At 42.3% G+C, this 20,931-nt stretch overlaps 4 protein-coding genes across 4 annotated transcripts; 3 read left to right on the top strand and 1 right to left on the bottom strand.

Moving 5' to 3' along the window:
- Nucleotides 1–356: 356 nt before the first annotated feature.
- Nucleotides 357–11,612, top strand: PKNH_0408700 (conserved Plasmodium protein, unknown function; the record flags this gene model as incomplete). Its single annotated transcript, XM_002257876.1, has 1 exon — nucleotides 357–11,612. One exon carries the CDS (start codon nucleotides 357–359, stop codon nucleotides 11,610–11,612), a length of 11,256 nt encoding a protein of 3,751 aa, XP_002257912.1.
- A 1,431-nt stretch (nucleotides 11,613–13,043) lies between these two features.
- Nucleotides 13,044–13,987, top strand: PKNH_0408600 (secreted protein with altered thrombospondin repeat domain; the record flags this gene model as incomplete). Its single annotated transcript, XM_002257875.1, has 2 exons — nucleotides 13,044–13,273; nucleotides 13,429–13,987. 2 exons carry the CDS (start codon nucleotides 13,044–13,046, stop codon nucleotides 13,985–13,987), a joined length of 789 nt encoding a protein of 262 aa, XP_002257911.1.
- A 418-nt stretch (nucleotides 13,988–14,405) lies between these two features.
- On the bottom strand, nucleotides 14,406–15,458 carry PKNH_0408500 (SRR1-like protein; the record flags this gene model as incomplete). The annotated part of the gene is made up of 1 exon (XM_002257874.1): nucleotides 14,406–15,458. The coding sequence occupies one exon, from the start codon at nucleotides 15,456–15,458 to the stop codon at nucleotides 14,406–14,408; it is 1,053 nt and encodes a 350-aa protein (XP_002257910.1).
- Nucleotides 15,459–17,650: 2,192 nt separating this feature from the next.
- Nucleotides 17,651–20,434, top strand: PKNH_0408400 (multidrug efflux pump, putative; the record flags this gene model as incomplete). Its single annotated transcript, XM_002257873.2, has 2 exons — nucleotides 17,651–17,669; nucleotides 17,838–20,434. 2 exons carry the CDS (start codon nucleotides 17,651–17,653, stop codon nucleotides 20,432–20,434), a joined length of 2,616 nt encoding a protein of 871 aa, XP_002257909.2.
- Between the last annotated feature and the right edge of the window lie 497 nt (nucleotides 20,435–20,931).

The following is a 20,931-nucleotide window of genomic DNA, read 5'->3' as shown; positions in this document are numbered from 1 at the left end:
CTCACCGAAAGGCACAAGAGAGGAATCAAGCCTAACTTGCCCGCCCTAACTCAAGTAGCCATATAAAGTGGGCGAGTCGTATCTTGTTACCCATTGTATAATTGTTCATCTTCGAACGCATGAGTGCCCCCGTCGTTGGAGATTAACCCAAAAGGGGGAAAGGGGGGCTAACCTCAAACACCCTGCGTGTGGTCACCAAAGCGTGAGCACGCAACTCTGTCAATAGGTGCCTCTAACACATGCAAAGGCACTACAGGAGAATTTTCTCCTTTTTTTTGTGAATCCACTTTGCCGTTTCGTCTTGCATCTTTACCAACACCCTCTCCTTCTTCATTAATTGAGAAAAGAGGTTCAGAATGGACACTACGTCGAGGGAGGACAGGCGAAGCGACTCGGAAAACGCAGATAGTAATAGGTCGTCGGGGGAGTCGAGAGATTACCTAATTTCGGGGGATGAAAAAAACATCAACGATGATGGAAACAACAGCGGTGATGGTGGGAACGAAGTCGGTGGAGAAGATCCAACGCATAAGAGCAGTGACAGTCAGAAGGAGAAGGACAGCTCGGACGACCCTTCGCGCAAAAGCGAAAAGAGAGAGGAAGAAAAAGAAGAACCCCAAATTGTGAGCGAAACGGAGGAAGAAAGTCGGAAGAGAAAATCCTCCAGAAGAGAGAAAAAAAAGGCATATAAAAAGAGTGAACATTATAAAAAGTATTTCACCAAGAAGGATGACCAGGGAGATGCATCCGAAAGGAAGAAAGACACTGGAGATGATTCCGATGAAAATTTTTTTTCTGCAGAAAAAAAAATAGGGAAAAAAAATAACGAGCATATTGCAAACAGAGGGGACCAAGTGGACGAGGAAAATGTGGACATGTCCATTTTTAACGATGAGAATGGAGCCTTCTCCATTTTTTCCAGATCTCCGGATGGGCGGGGCGAGGGGGGGAAACGCAGTCGAAGGGATGGTGCGTCGTCGTCGCCGCGGTCATCATCCAGGTCGTCCTCGCGCAGGTCTTCCCCTCGATCTGCTTCTTCCGTGTCTGCATCGCGCTCGAGAGGAGCCCGGGGAAATTCAAGTGAGAGGAGCTCGTCGAACCCGGAGAGCAGAGGGCGCTACCGCGACGGGGAAAGCGAAAGTGAAAGCGAAAGCGAACATAGTGGAAGAAGTCGAAAACGTGGAAGACGTGGAAGAAGTAGAAGAAGCGAACGAAGTAGAAGAAGCGGACGAAGTGAAAGAAGCGAACGAAGTAGGAGAAGCCGAACCTCCGAAGAAGCGCCACCCCTAATTAACAACATTAAAAAGTTCTGTAGCAACATCATCACGAGGAGAAGGAACGAACCTGAGGATGCCTTGGCGTCCAGTAGTCTCAACAAAAAGAAGGAGTTCCTACTGAATATTCTGTCAAATTCAAACGAAATTAACATAAGGTTAAATGAGAGCCAAGAGAAGGTACGAGACGCCAAGAAGGACAAGGAAGACATGAATAAAAGCGGGAAAATCATGAGAAATATATTGAATATCGGGCAAAGCAATCACGAGGATGATACATATTATAGTAAGGATAACATTATCAGTTCGAAGAATGTCCAGGGCGATAGTCAAACTGTGAGGACAACCGGGATAGTGAATGACATTGGAAGGTTGCATCCTCCAGAGGCAAATCACACAATTCGAGCGGGCACCGCTCCAACTACCACGTACATACAATCAGCAAAAGAGGAAGAACTGAGGAGAAGGATAATGATGACTGGAAAATACAAAGGTGAACTGTACGAAAAGGAAAAGTGGGAAAGCAACAAAGTTAGAAATATAAGTTCTGTTTACGACAAGTACAAAATATTGTTGACAGATATAAAGTCAGGAGAATATTTGAATACGATAGAATCGAAGTTAAATGTAATAGAGAATTCTCTTCTCTGCATGCCCGATTTTCAGGAAGGTGGAACAGATGATAGGCTGGACGTAAAGAAGAAATTAACTGAATTGTTTGACACAGCTGTCGATCACCTGATGGAGAATTATGAAGAAGTGAAAAAGAAAAACGATACACAGAAGCTACACAAGGAGCAGCTGAACTTAACGTGTGACTTTAACCTTTTCCTTCGTCTGTGTAAAACGATGTTAAACGACCAACAGATGGTATATAATAGTAGCAAGAAAAATATTATTTTCTATAATAATATCTGTAAGGTGAATTATGTATTGGGGGTGAATAGGAACAGAGACATTCTCTTCAATTTGCACTGCAGGAAGGGGTACCTGGTCCTTTCAGATCGTATCTCCCAAGAGGAGAACAACACGGAGGAGATTCATCAACATCGGAGGTATGAGCGATCCTATGAAGGGGGAGCTACTTTTCCCCGACCGACGACTCATATGTGTTACGATAAAAAGGGAATTATTGAAAAGTTAAACATTTTGTGGTTTTATGAGAAGAAGGAGGAAGCACATTATTTACACCTGTACAATTTAAATAATTTAAATAGCAAAGTAATGTCTGTACCTATTGACTCCGCCTTGGAGTGTATAGATGTGGTTTTTTTAAATTCCTTTGTACCCCTTGATTCATTCTACAATTCAATGAAGAACTACTATCTAATGGCAGTAACTGAGTTATCTTTCTACATTTTCAACGTTCACTTATATTTCAATTGTGAGGAGGATTATAATATATCCATTAGTGAGCAACTGATCTATCAGAACATTTACCCCTTTTATTTTAACATTTACCTTTTCCTCCTCTTTAAATTGGCAAAGGAAGACAAGAAGAAGAAGTTTCTTTTTGTCAAATCTTTCGAGAAAACAGAGAGGATCTTCCTCGGTGCTGATGATGGGGATGTGTATGAATTCATCTATGAGAGGGATAATTTTTTCAAGCCTTTGGGCATTTTAAAAAAAATTATTTTCACAACACTGAGTGCACTAGTCAGTGGAGTCAATGATGCATTGTTTTCTCGCAATAGATTGAATGACTATGCATCGCGTGGAGATGAATCCTATTCGGATGATCAGAATCGAAGCTTGCGTAGTAGGAGTTACACTCGTAGCTATAGCGGAAGCGGGTCTGTGACGAGCAACTATAGTGGGAGCAGTCGGCGAAGCCAAAGCCAACGAACGGGTAGGAGTACTTCACAGAGCCATATATCGCAAAGCCGCACTTCGCATAGCCGCACTTCGCAAAGTCGCACCTCACGCAGCCGAAAATCGCGAAGCCACACTTCGCGTAGCCGAAGTAGGACAACCCGAAGGACACTTGGAAGTAGTCTTCACAAAAGCAGTCCCGACAGGAGTAGCCCCGACAGAAGCAATCCATCAATGAAGAACCCGCGGAGGAGCCACAGTCCCCATGTGGCAGATCAATCCCCCGCAACGCACCACCGAGACGATGAACAAGACGCACTCAACGACTACAACAAGAATATCTACTGCGATGACATTCAACAAGTTCCAGTCAAGTATCATTTGAAGAAAATAATAAGTACGTATTTCATAAAGTATTTTTCCTTCTTTAAAAATAAAGTGAAGAAGATGTTGGTGGACAATGAGAGGTCCATTTTGTATGTGCTTTATGACAATAGCGACCTGTATGTTAAGCTCCTGCACAATAATGTGGGTGAGGGGGGGAGATCTAGGAATTACTTGTCAGAGACAATTATCTTCACTAAGAGTGACCTCGTGTCCGAGATGAGTAACATATACTTCGTGGATGACAACTCCTTCGGGTATCCGGAGGGATTCATGGGGGTTCCTCCCGGTGACGCGTTTTACGGCGGGATGGCCGGGCGAAGTGTAGGCGGGCATAACGTAGGAATAGGAGGGGTTAACTTACCAGGTGGTAACCTGCCAGGAACTAACGTGGGAGGTGGTAACTTCGGGGTTGTTAACTTTGGAAGTGCCAACTTTGGAGGCGGTCCCATGCAAGGACAGTCTTCCGAATCGAATCGCTTTTTCTATCCAACGAACCTAGAGCACAGCGTTCTGAACAAGCTGAGCATCATTGACATGCACATAAATCACTTACACGAAAGAAGTAACGTATGTCTAAAACTTGTAGACAACAACTGTAACATCTACTACCTCTCTTTGGTGAGATCTCCCGAAACAAACTTATACAAAATGGTTCTGAAGGATTTTCAGAATTTCCCCCACAACAAAGGCTTACAGATTAATGACAAGGAGAACCATATCTTGTTCACTCATCATTTGAAGAACTTGTTTGTCGTTCTTAAGAAGAGGAAGGCTAAGGTTCGTGATGGGCGAGGAGCATCAGGGGGGATCTCCGACATGCCTACTACCGGCCTGGAGAAGAACAACAGGAACGACTCAACAACGGATAGACACCAAGTAGAAGGGAGAAAAGGTGAAAATCACTTTTCTCAGAGGCGTGATATGGGAACACTCGCGGGGATGGGTGGTAAGTCTATCAACGGAGTTGGTTGTGCACCCAATTTACACCAATTTTCTGAAGGGGAGAAGCGAAGGAGAGAGGATCCTTGGGGGAGAAAGCATCGAGGAGGAGCGGGACAAGAAGAATACAGCGATGTGGAAAGCATTCACGAGGGGGCAAACGGGTGCGACTACCACAGTGATGGCAAGGATGTATTCCACCCTGAAAGAGGGGAAAACGGGCGCAGAAGGCAAGAGCAGTCCTCTTCTTCTTCATCATCCCCCCACCCCTGCTACAAACTGAAGTTACTAACTACCTGTGATGAAGGTAGTGATCCAATGGTAGGAATCAACGCAACGCAAACTTGTACATCAAAAAAAAACAAGTTCCTCTTTAGACAGTTCAATGAGTACTATATAAACGAAGAAATTATTGCCATCCTATATAAAAAACGAAATTCTAATTTCCATGGTTTTTTTGAGCAAACACAGAAGAGCAACATTATTAAGGATTTATACATGGACAGAATTAGGCATGGAAGCGTTAATCGTCTGGGATCGAAGAGTGAGCAGAACACGATGAGGATCGGTTATGGTGGAAACTTTGATCCCTTTCATGGGACCATGAATGGGTCCTTGAGGGGCGACTATGGGGAACAGGCCCCTTACTACGGGGGAGGTTCCCCTGCAGTGAATACAGGTGGGGTTAATATTCTTGGCGGGGCTAATAGCCTTGGCGGGGCTAATAGCCTTGGCGTGGGTAACAATCTTGGCGTGGGTAACAATCTTGGTGGGGGCAACAATCTTGGGGGGGTTGGAAATGCTAGCGGAATTAGTGGTCTTGGTGTGGGTGGGCCAAACTACTACGACAGAGCCTTCCTTACGAACAACAACAGATTCCCCTTTAAGGACGACGGAGGAGACCACCCCCGAAGGAGGCCCATCATCCCTGAGCAGGCACCGGGACGCCTGGAAAGCATTCCCCCGTTCTTCCTAAATGAAAATACGGTAAGTGAGTACCAGGATTACTACGACCTTATCATAATTACGAAAAAGCGAATCTACTACATTAGCCAAAATAGCCGCACGCAAATGGTGGAGAAGATGGTGAATCATTTTGTAACGCATAAAGTAACATCTCAAGATAGGAACATTAGATGTGTACTTCTGAATGAAATGCGCATGAGGGGTGAGTGCAGTGGGAATGAACCAAGTGGATATGAACCCGTTGGGGCCAAATTGGATGAAGACACATTTGTAGGAAGATCTCCACGAACGATAGGGACACCTGCCGGATATATGGCGGGGTATACAGCTGCGACGGTTGGCACCCATGGAGATAGCCCTCCCTCCGTGTTGAGCGATCCTAGTCATCACGAAATGGCCTACCACTACTACGTAAACCAAATTATTAAAATGGCGTCGAGGGATGAGTTCTTGTATGTAATCTGGTCCATGTTGTTAAACCACGTATACAAACACGAAATAATGTGCTTTAACAACGTTAAAGGTAATGGGGGTAGGAAGATGCTTCAAGGGAGGAGCCATGGGTATGAGCATAACTATGGAGAAGAAAGCGATAAACATGAGGATGGGTGGTACTACCGCCATGGAGACAATTCAATGCAGGGTGTATACAGGAAAGCTTACGGACAGATGAGTGGACGAGGAGATTATTACGGATATCCTTCTTCTTTTCCAAATCCGAAGGGGAAAAAGAAAGGACAAAGAACTGTTCACTTCGAAGGGGGGTTAAATGAAAATATAAGAGAGGCATCTCCATCTTCAGAAACTGGAGGAAGAAGAAGGAGAAGGAGAAGAAGGCGTGATCGTAGCAGAAGCAACAGTACCACAAGTAGCACCATGGGGGAAAGTGAGTACGGAAGGATGAAACATACGGTACATAGAAAAAATGGAACCAATCAAATAGACTACGATATACTTAATAAAATATATAGGCCCACCCCCTTCAAATTTGGTTTCTTGGATAAGGATGCAGACTACATTATAAAACAAGGGAGACTTCAAAGAGCCATGGAGCTGGAAATTAAAACGAGAAAAGTTAAGGGAATAAACCATCTGTTTGATGAAACGATGGATAATTTAGAAGGGGAAGAAGAAAGTAACAACGTTATCCTTGGTGGTGATGATCGGATGGGTGGAAGGTCCTTACGCATGTTGAAGGGTGAACCTGTCGTGGACCCCTCCAGTGAAAAACTTCTGCAGAATAACTCTGGATACTACAACTTCTTCAATGTGTGCCAGAAGAGAGCCACGAAGGAAAAGCTCCTAGAGGCGGAAAGGAACCGAAGTGGAAATTTTGCCTTTGAATATCTAACGAACAAAAATTTCGATATCCTTTTTTTGAAAACTGTGAACATGTACCATAATTCCCTGCACGTTCTTTCGAGGGGATTGCTTCTCCTGCTTAGTCGTCTCCTGAAACCGGTCATGTTTATTCATTTGTTTTCGTATGAGAGGTATCGCGACACGCACTTGTTTAAGTGCGCGGGCCGGAGTGTTGGACGGAGTGGTGCCGGAAGAAGTGGTGATGGACGACATGGTAATGGACGGCATGGTGATGGACGACATGGTGATGGACGACATGGTGATGGACGACATGGTGACGACCATCATGCTGATGGACGAACAGGAGGAGGTCCTTGGAAAATCAGGAAAGTAATGCGAACGGCTCGGGGGGGCAGAGAAGACGGAAACGTGGGCATTTCAGTTATTTCGAAAGAGAGGAATGATGAGGAAGAGGAGATATTTTACAGCATGAAAGATTTCTGCATTATCCGAATGAATGATGAAGAAATATACGCGAAGAAGAAGAGGAAGAGAAGTTGGTACGAAGCCAACGAAGATGTGTACATACTGACCGGCAATGTTCCTTTAGACTGTTGTTTGAACTTGATAGAAAAATTGAAGTGTCTTAATCTATGTGTCAGTATCATCCTTACCACTTTGTTGAAAAAGAAGAAGGATTTCCTAGAAAAAATTAAAGAACTAAACGATCCATCCATTGCAAACGTTTACACTGACTACACGGTTCTAATGACTAACGAAGTAAATGAGTTCTATGCTATTTTGAACTTTATAAACTTTAGCATAGAATACCTGCTCATCTATTCTATCCTCATATGTGATTATTACAAGAACAAGACAATAATGAGAAAAAAGAATATTGGAACGAATCAAAATTTCCTCTACCTACCTAGTACTCTCTTCGACCTACTCATCAAGTGCAATTTCATGAAAACTTATTTGAGCAAAACGTACAGAGATATTCTGAAGCAGTGCCTCTTTAACATTATCAAGTCCGGAAAATACATCCCCGTGGATTTTTTCCAAGGGTATATAATACACAAGAATGAATTTCTAGCTCTCTTTCTGATTAAGAAAATTGAAGAGGAGGTTTACATGAAGAAGAAAATGAAAATAAAGAACGACTATGGAATTTTTCGTGGTTCCGGAGGATCTGGTGCGCGTGGATTCGGCGTAGGAATTCCCAACGGAGACGGCCATAATGTGGAAAACATTCTCGGTGCTGGAAGCGGTGTTGTAAGAGAGAGCTCTGCGCTGGAGAAATTTGATGATCTCCTCGCTTCGGAGAAGAGGGCAGAACATTTCATACACGAGAATTTGAAGGATGCCCTCATCAGCATCAATATCTTCAAACTTATTATTCTCCTTTACAAAGCAGACTACTACCGGTGCGCGAGCACACTCATCAGTCTATACATAGATGCGTATAACAAGAAGTTGCAGATGGAGGGAGGGAAAAAAGGAAAAAGGGAAAAATTTATTGAAAAAAAAAACACCTCCTGGTTAACACATGAAATTTTGTTTTGTCATCCAAATGAGGAAAGGGGATCCACGAGAAAAAGAGGAGTGTCAGTCTTGATGAACAACATGGACGTGGAATATACATATGACTATTTTGTTCTTTTCGAAAATTGTTTCTTCCCGATTGAAAAAATTATACACGTAAATTATACAAAATATCTACTCAAAAATAATGAAAAAAAAAAAAAAAAAATTAAAACATTCTTGACAACCCTTTTAGAATATTCCAGCGACATCAATTTGCACTTCTTTATTTTTAATCTCATTTTATACAAATGCGATAATCAGTTCCCTTGTCCCATTTCGGAGTTGAGAATATCCCCTCACCTTTACTACTTCATCAAGCTGAACGATAGGAATATACCAGATGCTTATGTGTATTACTTTTCGGAGAGGAAATACCAGGACATGGTCATTTTTTACGCAAGGCAAAGTTTTTCTGCGTGGGGGGAACCGCACCCGGCAAAACCGACCCTGAGAGAACTTTATCAGACCAAGGTGCAGGGAAGTGACTATGTGGAGGGAAAACCAAGGGAGGAATCAGAGAAGAAAACAACGAAGACAACGAGGGAGGAAAATGTCCACAGGGGGAGTCACCTGTTAGGAAAGAAAGGCACTATTCTGGGTGAGAAGGATAAGTGCACATCTGTCAAGGGGGATCCGCTGAGGGTGGGTTCCACCCCCCTGGAGAAGAACCTGCACCAGGGAGACTCGCGTGACAGACATGACAGAAGGGAATTCACAACTAATGAGGATGTAGAGATGGAAGTTAACATAGACTACGACCTACATACCAACGAACTACTAGCCGAATTGGCTCACAACAACTATATATATGAAAACACCTTCATCGGAAACAGCTACCTGATGTCAAATCCCATGTACACACATGAAACGAGAGAAATTTTTGGTAGTATTTATAAGTATCTGTACTCCATCTTGTCGTACCCCAGTTTAAAAAAGAGAATCGAGTTTGTGGAATGTTGCATGAGAGCAAAAATATTTATCATTGAGTCTAGCGCAAGAAGTTTGAAGGGAACGGGTTTGCACAAGAATACCTTCCTAAATGAATATCTGGATGTGCATGCGCGTGGTGGCAGTTTATCCCAAGGAGGAAAAACGCAAGGGAATGGGGTGGATGATAGGGGAAATGAACGAGCAAAGAAGAACAAGGCTTTACATGACTTACTAAACACGAGCGTCACCTTGAAAAAGGAAGTTATAAAAAATTATTATGCAATTGACAAGGGAATAAAATACGACCCAACCTTTGAGAACACCCTAAAGGAGCTGATCAGTCAAAACAATTGTTTTTTCAAGCCGAAGGAAGATTATCTACAAAAACAGAGCTCATATTTTCTCCATCTGAAGGAGATAAAGAAATGCAGAACCGCACTAAATTATCAGAAGTTGCTTTTTCACGAAATTATAAACTTGTTCGTTTTTTATGTGTACAAATTTTGCAATTGGGATGTGGTGAAAAATTATTTCTCCGTTCTGATGGTCGGAAGGACAGCAGATATATTGCAAATATTAATACATTTAGAAAATATAAATAAGGAAGAAATTGATATTGTGAAAAAATCTTTCTCTAACATGTATGAATATCTCTCGAAAAGTAAATTTGAACATATAGATGATGTCATTACGGATTACAATTATAAAATAAGTAATAACCTGAACGGCAAGGTAAATTTGGTACGCATTGTAGATATCATCGACACGTTCAAGGAGTACCTATTTACAATACAAAAATGTATTCATTCGAAAGAGGAATTGAAGGAGAAGATATTCTTTAGCAGTAAGTTCCTTTTTCAAAATTTTTTACCATCCTTTAACCTGCTAAAGTTAATAATTTTGTGCGATAAGAAAAAGGAAAAAATAAAAAATATGAACACGAATTGTTTTTCGACAGTCAATCACATGATCAAGAATGACGCATCCAAATGTAGTTCCCGTAATTTTGCAAAATATTCTTTTTACTTCGAGAGGTTACTTGACTTTGCCTTTTCCCTATCCATAACATTTGAGAATATCAACTTCGTAATAAATTACATTGGGGATGTCATTAAGTTGAATGATGTGAAATTTAAAAATTGTCTTTATCTCCTCGTTACGGTGAAATTACACAAGTTCATGAATAATTTGTTTGAAATGCAAAAGGTTAGAAGTCTCATGAAGAACAAGGTGGAATTGCTACGCAAGAAGCAGTATAGTTCTGTGGGGCCATTGCACCTCATTTATTTTTTGAACTGCGTTCCATTAATTTATTTGGACCCCCAGATGAACGTCATTCTGATTAATGAATCGTATGAATATACAATGAACCAGGACAGAATTATTTTCTCCAAACTTTCTCCGTTTTCTCTGGTTTCCAAGGCTGTGAATCACAAACTGAGGAGCGTTTACTCTTACCACGACTACACGGATAATTACAATGGGGAGGGCCAAGCCGACGACCACTGCGGAGGGGAGGAGGATGGAAACGATGCAGATGAGACAGACCGCACCAAGGACGCCAAGAGCATGACCTCCGCGGAAGATTTCCTCGCGAAGAAGATCAAGGGCAATAGCGCAGCCATCGACCGCAATGACCGGAAGGCTCTCTATCACCTGTACAATGTCAATTATTGCCTTAACGAAAATGACTATGGTCACAACGTGCGGGGAGCTTCCAACGGTGGAAAGGGTACCTCTACCTCAGCTCCACCAGCACCGGAACTCATCGTCTTAACGTACAAGAACTACTGCTCCTACATCGTGTGGATTGCCAACCTTCTCCTGAACCACAAAATTGAGTACAAGGCGTTGATCAATGTGTACCTGAACATACAGAGCAACATTAAACACCAGAAAGCATCCCAAATGGAAGAGCACGAAATTGCGATCATACTTTACTACCTCTTCACTATGTGGATTAATGGAGATAAGAACAACTGTTCTTTCTTTTTTTACAATGAGGAAAAGAGTTTTAACGAGCAGAACAACATTGGGTGTTTCTTGAAGGACAAAAATGGGCAGATCGAATATATAAACAACTGCTCCCTCATCACCTTGTTGAAGGAACTCTTGTCGAGGGCGGAGTTTTATTTCGAGTATACATCAGATGCCTCTTCCAGGAATTACGATATCAGCTGTATCATTTTGGATCCCTCCATATGTGACACCGAGAAGGTGAATAAATCATCCGTTGATATTTTGAAAAAATTTTTCGACAGTATTTACATCACCTTTAATGAGGTTATGGCAAAGATGCCCGTACTTAATCACATCGTGGAGTTCCAAGCTATCCAGGCCTTCCTCAAACGCTTCAAGGTCTACTTGGAGGAAATTGCCTGCAGGATCACGCTGAGCGAGGGCCCCTTCCTCTGAGAGGTGAAGGGATTATGTGACGAACGCGGGAGAATATCTTCAGCATGTGTCACGCGCGTGTTTATTTTTAAAACTACATTTTTTTATTTTATTTTATTTTTATTTTATTTATTTTTTTTTTTTATGATTGGAAATACTTTTTTTCGGGCCCTGCGACCCAGGTTAACAAATTTTTTTTTTAAAAAACGGAAAAAAATAAAAAAAACACCTCTCGTTGTGTTCTGCCCTTTCGGGAGAAATGTTCCACAGCGCAGTAGTAGGATTAGGAGTAAAATGGAGGAATTTATTTATTTCTTTTCTTTTCTTTTTTCGGAAGAAACCGCTTTTTACACATGTGTATTAACTTTCTTTCCCCCCCCCCTTATGGCAACAAATTTCCCCTTGTCGCGACACAAAAAAAGTAGGAACGTAAGAACAGAAGGGTGGTCTCCCTTTAGCGCAGTTCAATTTGCGTGCGTGACAGTGACGTCGAGGTGTGGGAAGTCACCCGATCGACAGGTGCCCGTGGTGATGATGAGGAGTTCCCCTTGAAATTAATTGGTAACCCCCCCTTTTGGGGATATATTCTAAAGCGCCTCATTTATGTTTAACAATTTTTCCCCTTCCTACATTTTTTTTTTTTTTTTTTTTTTTATCTTTCCGCAAAGGGAAGATCCCCAAATGGATCATTATATGAAAAAAAGGAAAAAAAAAAAATGAGCAAGTGAGAGAAAAAAAATCCCTACACCACTCTCCACAAACCTGTGCATGCAAAAAAAAAAAAAAAAAAAAAAAAAAAAAAAGGTCAACTTAGAACAAAAAAATGGGCAAAGGGATTGCCGCAAAATAGTGTGAAAAAGAGAGAAAAAGAAAAAAAAAAAAAAGGCTTTTCATTTCTTACTGTTCTTGTTACTTTTCCCTCCCCCTCCTTGGAATAAGTACCAAAAATGCGGAAGAGGAAACTATTTTCCACTTGGAACGGGTTTTGCGCCTGAGCATTACAACAGCGGGAATGCAGGAGGAAGAGACTCCGCGCCAGGAGATCAACAGTACACACACTTTGCGCGCATAAAAAAAAAGGAGCAAAAAAATGGAACAAAAAAAAAAAAAAAAAAGTGGCCAAAAAAAAAAAATAAGAAAAAGGGGAAAACCTGTTTTCTCAGTTCCTTTACTACTTTCCATTTATTAACGTACCACATAACTTTGCAAGATATATTTTCCCCCTCTTTGTAATGTCCCTGTACAAATGAACCTTCTACATTAGCACACCTTTTCGGAAAGCTACTCTCTCGCCCCGTTCCCTATTCACACATATAAGTGATGTTACTTTTTTGTAATTTTTTTTTTTTAAATTTATCAAGTACATACCAGGAAGATAAAGCAAACATGAGAAAATAAAAAATATAAATTTTTTTTTTTTTTTTTTTTTTTTTTTTTTGTACCACCGCTGTAATGAAAAAAAGTCGCTTTTTTTTCGTTTCCATTTTTTTTTATCTATCTCAAGAGAGCAGCCTGGAGTTGAGTAAGAAATTGTCCGGAGCGAACTCCTCCCTCACAGAGCATGATGAAGACGATTATGAGCATGCACACAAGAGGCCCAGAACGTGGTCGGCCGACTCGACACCGGAGGTAGATGGCGATATGTGTGTGATTTTCTCCGCCTCCGAGGGCGACCCTACCAAGTAAGGACCCGTTCACGCTGTGTGTCGCCAGTCTTCCCATTTGCATAGAGGAACTCGCTTGTCCACATTATAACGTACACACTTATCCATGCGTTAATTCATACGAAAAAACGTACACACACACACACTCTCTCCCCCTACACACACACATATAGCTGCTGGTGCCCTAGAGGATACATCATGTGTAGCGAGGAGGATGTGCGCGATGTGCAGTCGAAGTTGTACGAAATTAAAGACTTGAAGCAACGGAACGAAGTGACTCCCCCGTGGATGAAGCGCCTGTGTGATAATTCAGAAGAAATTGGATTCAAAAGCATGTCGGTTGTTATAGATTATGAGTTGGCAGTTTTGTGCAACGATGGACATGAGAAAGGCAATGCAGACTTTAAAATAATTGGTGCTTCAGGTTTCGTTCCGAACGAAAAGATCATTCAACAAAAAGAGAGGGATATCACTTATGTCCCACGAAAATGCACCGTTAATAATTTTTACTTGTGTCGAAAGGTGGAAGACGATAATGTGGGTTGCCAGTTCAGCCCCTGGTCTCCGTGGGGTCCCTGCGTTAATAACAAACAGAGAAGAACCAGGAAGGTGATGCGCTCGAACCAAAATAATGAAAACTTTTGCCTCTGGAATGGCAAGCGCATTCCGAGGAGCATAATAGAGGATACCCGCCCCTGCAAGATTGCATTGGAAGCGACCAATCAGAATTAGCAATAGTCAAGGCAATCGGTTAACTGGAACATCCTAATAAAAAGCATCACTGGTATGATGGTTCGATGCTCGCTCAGGATGAAGTGTGCCCCTCCATATATCACCACGAGAAGGCAATCCTTCCTTCCCCGTGTTAGTTTTTTTTTTTTTTTTTTTTTTTTTGTAATTTAAAAAAAAATATACATGTCCATCTTTTTAAACTTTGATACATTTCTCTTCAGTGGTTTTGCGTAATTTTTTTTTTTTTTTTTTTTTTTTTTTTTTTAATTCACTGTGTATCTGGCAACCTACTGCAGAATCTCCTCCATGGAGTTACTTCACCAAGGGGTGGTGTCTCGAAGAGTGATGAGGAGAAAAGCTACCTATTTGAAATGGATCAAGTTTCCCATTATGTATTTGCTAGTTCTTTTCGCAATTTTTATCTGGGCCCCCCAGAAGACACATCTTCCCAAACGTTCAACCAAAAGTTGAGCCTGTCCGGCATGGAGCCGAACGTTATGATAGCCATATCGTTAAAAGCGGACGCGTGATCAGCGAAAACGGGGAATTTCCTCTCACGCGCATACTTGTGCACGTAAAAAAGGAAGTGGTCTATTTTGTAAAACTCCACTAATCGGTTAATACTCCTCTCACCGGGAGTTTCCACCACAGTTCCTCTATTTCTTAGCATATGAATTGCGTAGGCAGGTATTCCAAAAGGCCTGTACATGTAGATATGCTCTCTATAGTACTCAAATGAGTTCCCCAAAAAAATGGTCTTCTCCAATGTAAGAAAAAAGTGGGCCTTAGCATAATTCAGTTTTTCATTCATATATATACTGTGCATTACTTGGCTGTACAGACTGACATCACAGTGAGGCATGAATACCAGAGTTCGTTCGTGCGCACTTGTTTTTTCAATGATGTGGCTTGTGCTATCGTCCTCCTCCCCCTGTGGACACCTGTTACGCTGTAGTTCCTCATCCACGTTATGTTGTTCTTCACAAGGGGATAACACCTCTATGTCGAAGCGGCCACAAATATTTCGGTCCACATCTCCAGATTTAGGATCATAAATATATACCTTCTGTACTTTGTAGATCCTCCTAAGGAGTAGCACAAATCCCAACTGGTACAGACAAGCCTTTCTGTTGTTCCAATTGGGGTCGGCTAAAGAACCCAAGCCGAGGCAGATGGCGTATTTTATATTGACATTGGCCTTGTCTACCACTTCCATAAATTGTTGATGGAAGTTTGCAAAGAATTCACTTTTTTCTAAACCGTTCATAACTTTTTTCATTTCGCTGAATGTTTTTTCTGCATGTTTTTCTTGGTCCATTGGGATGTACTCTGTGAAGGGGTCATTGTTCAGATTCGTACCATCAATGGCATGGTCCCTGTGCCCGCTGTGACGACCTCCATACTTGTTTTTCCCTTCGGGATTCTTCTTCCTGCTCCTTCTCCTCCTTTCAACATATACCCAATCTTCCATTTAGGGAAAGTTCGATGGAGCTCTCTCAACTTGCTTTCTGTTTGCATTGCTCATCTGCATTCATGTCCATTCACATACACCAACTGTCCTCTTGTTTTTTCCCCTTTCATCTTTTACAGAAAAATTGCCGAACCTTTATCAGGTTCCTTAGGCTTATAAGGTTGTAAACAAGGGGAGAGTTTTTTTTTTTTTTTTTTAAATCAAATTGTATCCCACTTCCTTACAGTGTTTCTTTGAAAATGTGCCTACTGCTTATTCAAACTCTAAGTTATGTACGAATCTGTTTGTGTGGCGGCATCCCTCAAAGCCTTTTTTTTTTTTTTTTTTTTTTTTTTTTTCGACTACTTGTGAAGAGGGAGTGTTTATTTAGCACAGGGTTCTTCTTTGCCCCGGAAATGGAGGAACCTTTTAAACCGTTTCGGCCACACGAAGGCTACAAAATTGGGGCAATTAGGAAATTGCGCAATCTTATAGTGTCGCTTCAATACGGAAGGATGGAATGTGATCCTATAAGCGATAGTAACTATGGCAAGCATAGTATCGTGTGGCTCAACATTTTTAAGACTGCTCACCGGTTCGTTTTCATTCAGCAGAGGAACACACCTCCATGTACATGCCAATGGAACAACGCACGCTCGACAGTTGTGAGGGAATCGTTCTCATTGGGTATAAGCATGGGAAGCTTAATCCAGTTCTGTGCCGTTTAACCTAACGAAGGAAGTTGACTCCGAAGGGCGGGTGCATTCATGATGTGGTCGGTATCACTCTACTGTGTGTTGTACACTCTCTTACATTGTAAGCCAAGTAATTTGCACACTTTAAAGCGTTCTGGTTTTTTTTTTTTTTTTTTCTTTTTATAACCTCAGTAGGAACCTCACACGCACAAGTGCAGGGGAGCAAACTGAAGGGCACACAACTAGCCAACAGAATGGAATCCGAACAGGCGGAAATAAAAAGTGGGATCGAATGTGCATGTTTGGACGTGCAGGTAAAGAGGAGCATGTTCTGCCATTTCATAACTTTTGTTTATCCTTCTCCTTCCTTACACCATGTGTGCACAACTATTTAGAATTTCAAATGAAAAAAAATAAAATATGTTACCCTCGTCATGTGAAAGGTAAAAAAAAAGAAGGGGGGGATACGGTACGGTAATGCTCACCCGGCACGTTTCTATCAGCCAATTCGAGAGGGATTCTTTTCGGTTATGTGAAAAGGTGGAAAGAAGTGGCCCCCATAATGGAATAAATGGTAAACCATATATATAGGTTTAGGTTCGAATGTTGTGAGTACCCATAACGCACAGTATGCAAGGTACGGCTAACCAGAATCGCGGACCCTACAATGGCAAACTATAAAGGGTCAACTGGAAAGCGAAAATGGAAGTGGTCATCCTTTTTCCTAAATTTTGGCTAGCTGCATCTACCGCACATGTAGCAATGTGACCCCCCACTAACATTTATTTTAATCACTTTCCAATGATTCTATTTTTCTATCCTCCACAACTGCTTCTATTTTATCGCTTTCCGCGACGTACAATAACGATATATCCATACGCCTTGGTAGAATTATTTCCCACCGCGGTTTGTAAATTTGAGCAAGTCCCGTTCGATACAGTCGAGCTGCATTTCGCGTGCAAAAGGAATGTGTACATCTGTGGCGACGCCGAACAGCCTAGTTCCTCTTTCCGCGTGTGTGATTCTAATTCATGTTTCTACCCTCCTACTGTACCCTCTAATTCTGAGCCACGCCCACGGGCTGAACGGAACCCACCCACTTAGGGCGAATAGAAGGGGACCTCCTCACAACATTTGTCCTGACACATAGATGTGCAGGCATATGCAAAACAGGAGAAGGCCATATAAATCATTTCCAAAAAAGGAAAGGATTATAAAAGGCGATTTTTATCAGTTCCATTTTCATACAGAGAAAGGAAAAACTCCACCCTTCGTGTTACCTTATTGTTTACCTTCCCATCAGCGAAACACTTACGACGATAGAGTGGGGAAGGCTACCTAAGTAAAGGCTTTCACTTAACTTAGGGTATTTGAAGGAGCCCAGATGAGGACGCCACAGAACCTAAGAACGGGTGAACAGAGTACCCCTTTTCCCCTAACTGCGTACTGATCCAACCTTCCAAAATGAACCACCAGGGCGAAAAGGGGAGGAGGAAATATCGTCGATCCAATGGGACGATGAGAAATTCCAACACAGGTAAATTTGAAAACGTAGGTGAAGAAATCACCATGGGGTGATACACCTAAGGGTGCACCTAACTCAACGGTTGAACAAACGAACAAGAAAAACAAAAGAAAAAATAAATGCAAAAGTGCATGCATGAGTACACACACATGAATGGTGCGCGCGTTTTTTCACTTACAGGAGAATCACCTAATCGCCGGAATCAATGCAACGTCTATAACTCCCTGAATAGTCACTTGCGAAATTGGGGTGATGAAGAAGATGTGGACATAACCCCCCAGCAGAAGGATGGGTCGCCAGGCAAATACTCCAGGGGGTGCGTTACACATGGCAACGAAATGTCACCGTGCGGTGTGTTAGGATCCCTTAGGAAGAACACATCCAATGGAAACGAAGAAATAGAGCAGAAGCAGAATGTTCGTTTCCTTCAAGTTGACGAATCGGTTCGGTACCTTCCCGATAATGCATTTAACTTTGACTGCACACCTACCACTTCTATGACCGTCTCCACAACGACACCGATGTATGGTTACTCTCATGGTAATTTTCACAACCTGGAGAGTGATATTTCTCCTATGTTTGATGATCTCCTCGTAGATGACATACACGCTGGTGAAAGGAGATACTTCAGATTAGGGTCGGCCACTGCAGATACCCCTGGGGCACGTTTTGAGGTGGCGGCGAGATCAGGTGGGCCCGTACCCAATGCGGACACCGCGCAAGGAGGGCAGGGTGCGCACAATGGGCACAGCGCACACAACCCTAGGGAGAAAACAGGATGTAACCTCTCATCGAGGAAGAAAACTAAAGGACGAAGAACCCTGTTCACCAGTTTCTGCAGAACAGTGAGTCTACTCTGCAACGAAGTTCTTTCCAAATCATTCCAAACGATGATATCGTACGTAATTACGACCTCGTTTTTTATTTGTTTGAATTTGTACGTATCTAATTCTTGTACATATGAAGAGATAGGAGGGTTCGGGGTGGCCGTGTCAGTGATTACGTTACTCAATGCAGTAGTCGACGGAGTCGGCAACAGTTTGGATTACTTCTGTGGTTGCTCCATCGGGATGGCAAAAACTGATTTATCCCTCCTGTACTTAAACATAGCATACCACACCTTTTATTCGTTCTTCGCGAAAGTGGTGATAGTTTTTTTCCTAGCGAAGATTCTGTTTCTCCTGTTTTTGAATTACCTTTACGCGGGTGTCATTGGCAACGTCATTGGCAGCGTCATTGGTAAAGTCTTTGGTAAAGTCTTTGGTAAGGTCGATGGTAATGTCGTTGGTAATGTCCTTGGTAGCGTTGATGATCCGAGTAAGCACGCTGAGCACGTCCAGATGATCCATGTGTTCTGCTCAAGTCTGCAAATATTGCTCGTTTCGTTTTTCCCTCAATTTGTTTATGAGTGTACTAGACGTTATTTGATTCTTCATAATTACATATACCCCAGTTTGTTCTCTTCCTTTGTCTCCTTCATTTTGTTGAATTTTTTTAGCTACCTCTTCGTCTTTGCCTTAGACATGAAGTATGTCGGGGCCTGTTTGTCTTTGCTACTCACCAATCTTTTTAATTTTTTCTGTGTGTTGTACTTTTTGAGGATCCACTTGGCCCGGTGTGTGTCTTCTGAGGGGAACTCGCACCAGTTAGGCACTAACGCGGAGGAGGTTCTACTTTGCGGAGACCACTACGTAGAGGTGGGAGAGACGGAGGATTCACTGAAGGGAGAGAATAGCGAAGAGGAGATCGTTGACACGACTGGAGACGAATTTGAAGACGACCTACTGGACAGGGCACACAGGGGGTTAAGCAGGGAATCAGGTGAAGACCCGCTGGAGTTCCTTCACGGAGGTGACCGAAGAATCTACAACCTGGCCTTCCTCTTTTTTCACAAGCCAGCAGACGACGAACGAAAAAGAGCCTTCATAAGAATCACGCGAACAAATATAAAGAATATATTTTTCGAAATATTGTCCTTCGAGTTCCAGCTATTCGAGGCTACCTACCTCAGCCTTTCATCCGTGGCTACCTTCGTCCAAATAAATAACATTCTAAATTTGGTCTATTACGTATCTAACTCTTATGGCATCGTCCTTAGCAAGCTGATCAGTATTTATGCCTCGTCGGGCGTGGGGAAGTGGAAGAGCAGGCAGAAGAGAACGGATGGACGACATTACCAGTTTGGGATGGAGCCTCTGTGTAGTGGTGGAACAGAGTGGGTACAACAGGAAACCCAAAGCAAAGAGGACGAACACAGAAAAGGAGCATCCCCTTCAATGGCTCTACATAACCCACAAGAACATATCATGTGTGAATTAAAGCCCCGTAGAAACAGAAGAAGAATAGTAATAACCCTAGTGGACATAGTACTTGCCTTTTCCCTCATGTTAACCTTCCTGTCCCTATGCTTGTTTGCAGTTTATTTCTATCGAGATCAGATAATACCGTTCGTTTTCAGTAATGTAAATATACAGAAAGAATTAGAAGGGATAATTTTGGTCCTCGTTGTGGAACTTTTTTTGGAAATACTGGCTTCTTTACTAAATAGTATTATAAAGGGTCTAAGTCTTCAGGAGGAAATATCTTCCTTCACCTTTTTCAACTTCCTGTTCTTCATGCACCCCCTGGGGCTTCTGTTGACATTTATTTTGCATTTTGATATTTATGGCTTTGTGTATTCTAATCTCGTCAGTATGGCTGTGCAGGTCGCTTACTTGGTTGTCTTCCTTGCTCTTCGCGCACGGGGGGGGCGAGTTCCTTTCGGGAAGAGTCAGTAACCTGCGCACATGCATACAGCACTTGTCCCATGTGCCATTTTCATCCTTATTTTATTTTTTATTTTTATTTTTTTTTTTTTTTTCCAATTTTTTGACGATCCGTTTTTCCGCAACTGTGAACTTAACCCCGTTGGAACTTCAACTTTCCTTGCGTTCCTCACAGTCTTCTGTCCAAGGAAGAGAATATCACATATGGATCCACTGGGATCGAACTCACAGAGCAAGTTGCATGTGGATACTGTACATTTTCGTAGAATATGTGGAGTCCTTTGTTTGTTTGTTTCTTTCTTTCTTTTTTTTTTTTTTTTTTTTTTTTTTTTCCGCCGCAAGGGAACAGAGAAGGTGTCCTCCGTGGGTAGTTCTCTCGGGTAGTTTGGCACCCTTTCGCGCTGCCCCCCGTGTAGCTGCAGTCGCCGGGGACCCCCACGACCGTGCACCTAACGCGCGCGCAACGGACAGCAAGAAGGAAGGGGCGCATACGTGGTGCAAAGTGGGGT

This window comes from Plasmodium knowlesi (assembly GCF_000006355.2).
Source record: "Plasmodium knowlesi strain H genome assembly, chromosome: 4".
Taxonomy (NCBI): Eukaryota; Apicomplexa; class Aconoidasida; order Haemosporida; family Plasmodiidae; genus Plasmodium; species Plasmodium knowlesi.
Note: the sequence above shows the minus strand (reverse complement) of the source record. Positions and strands in the feature narration are given on the sequence as shown.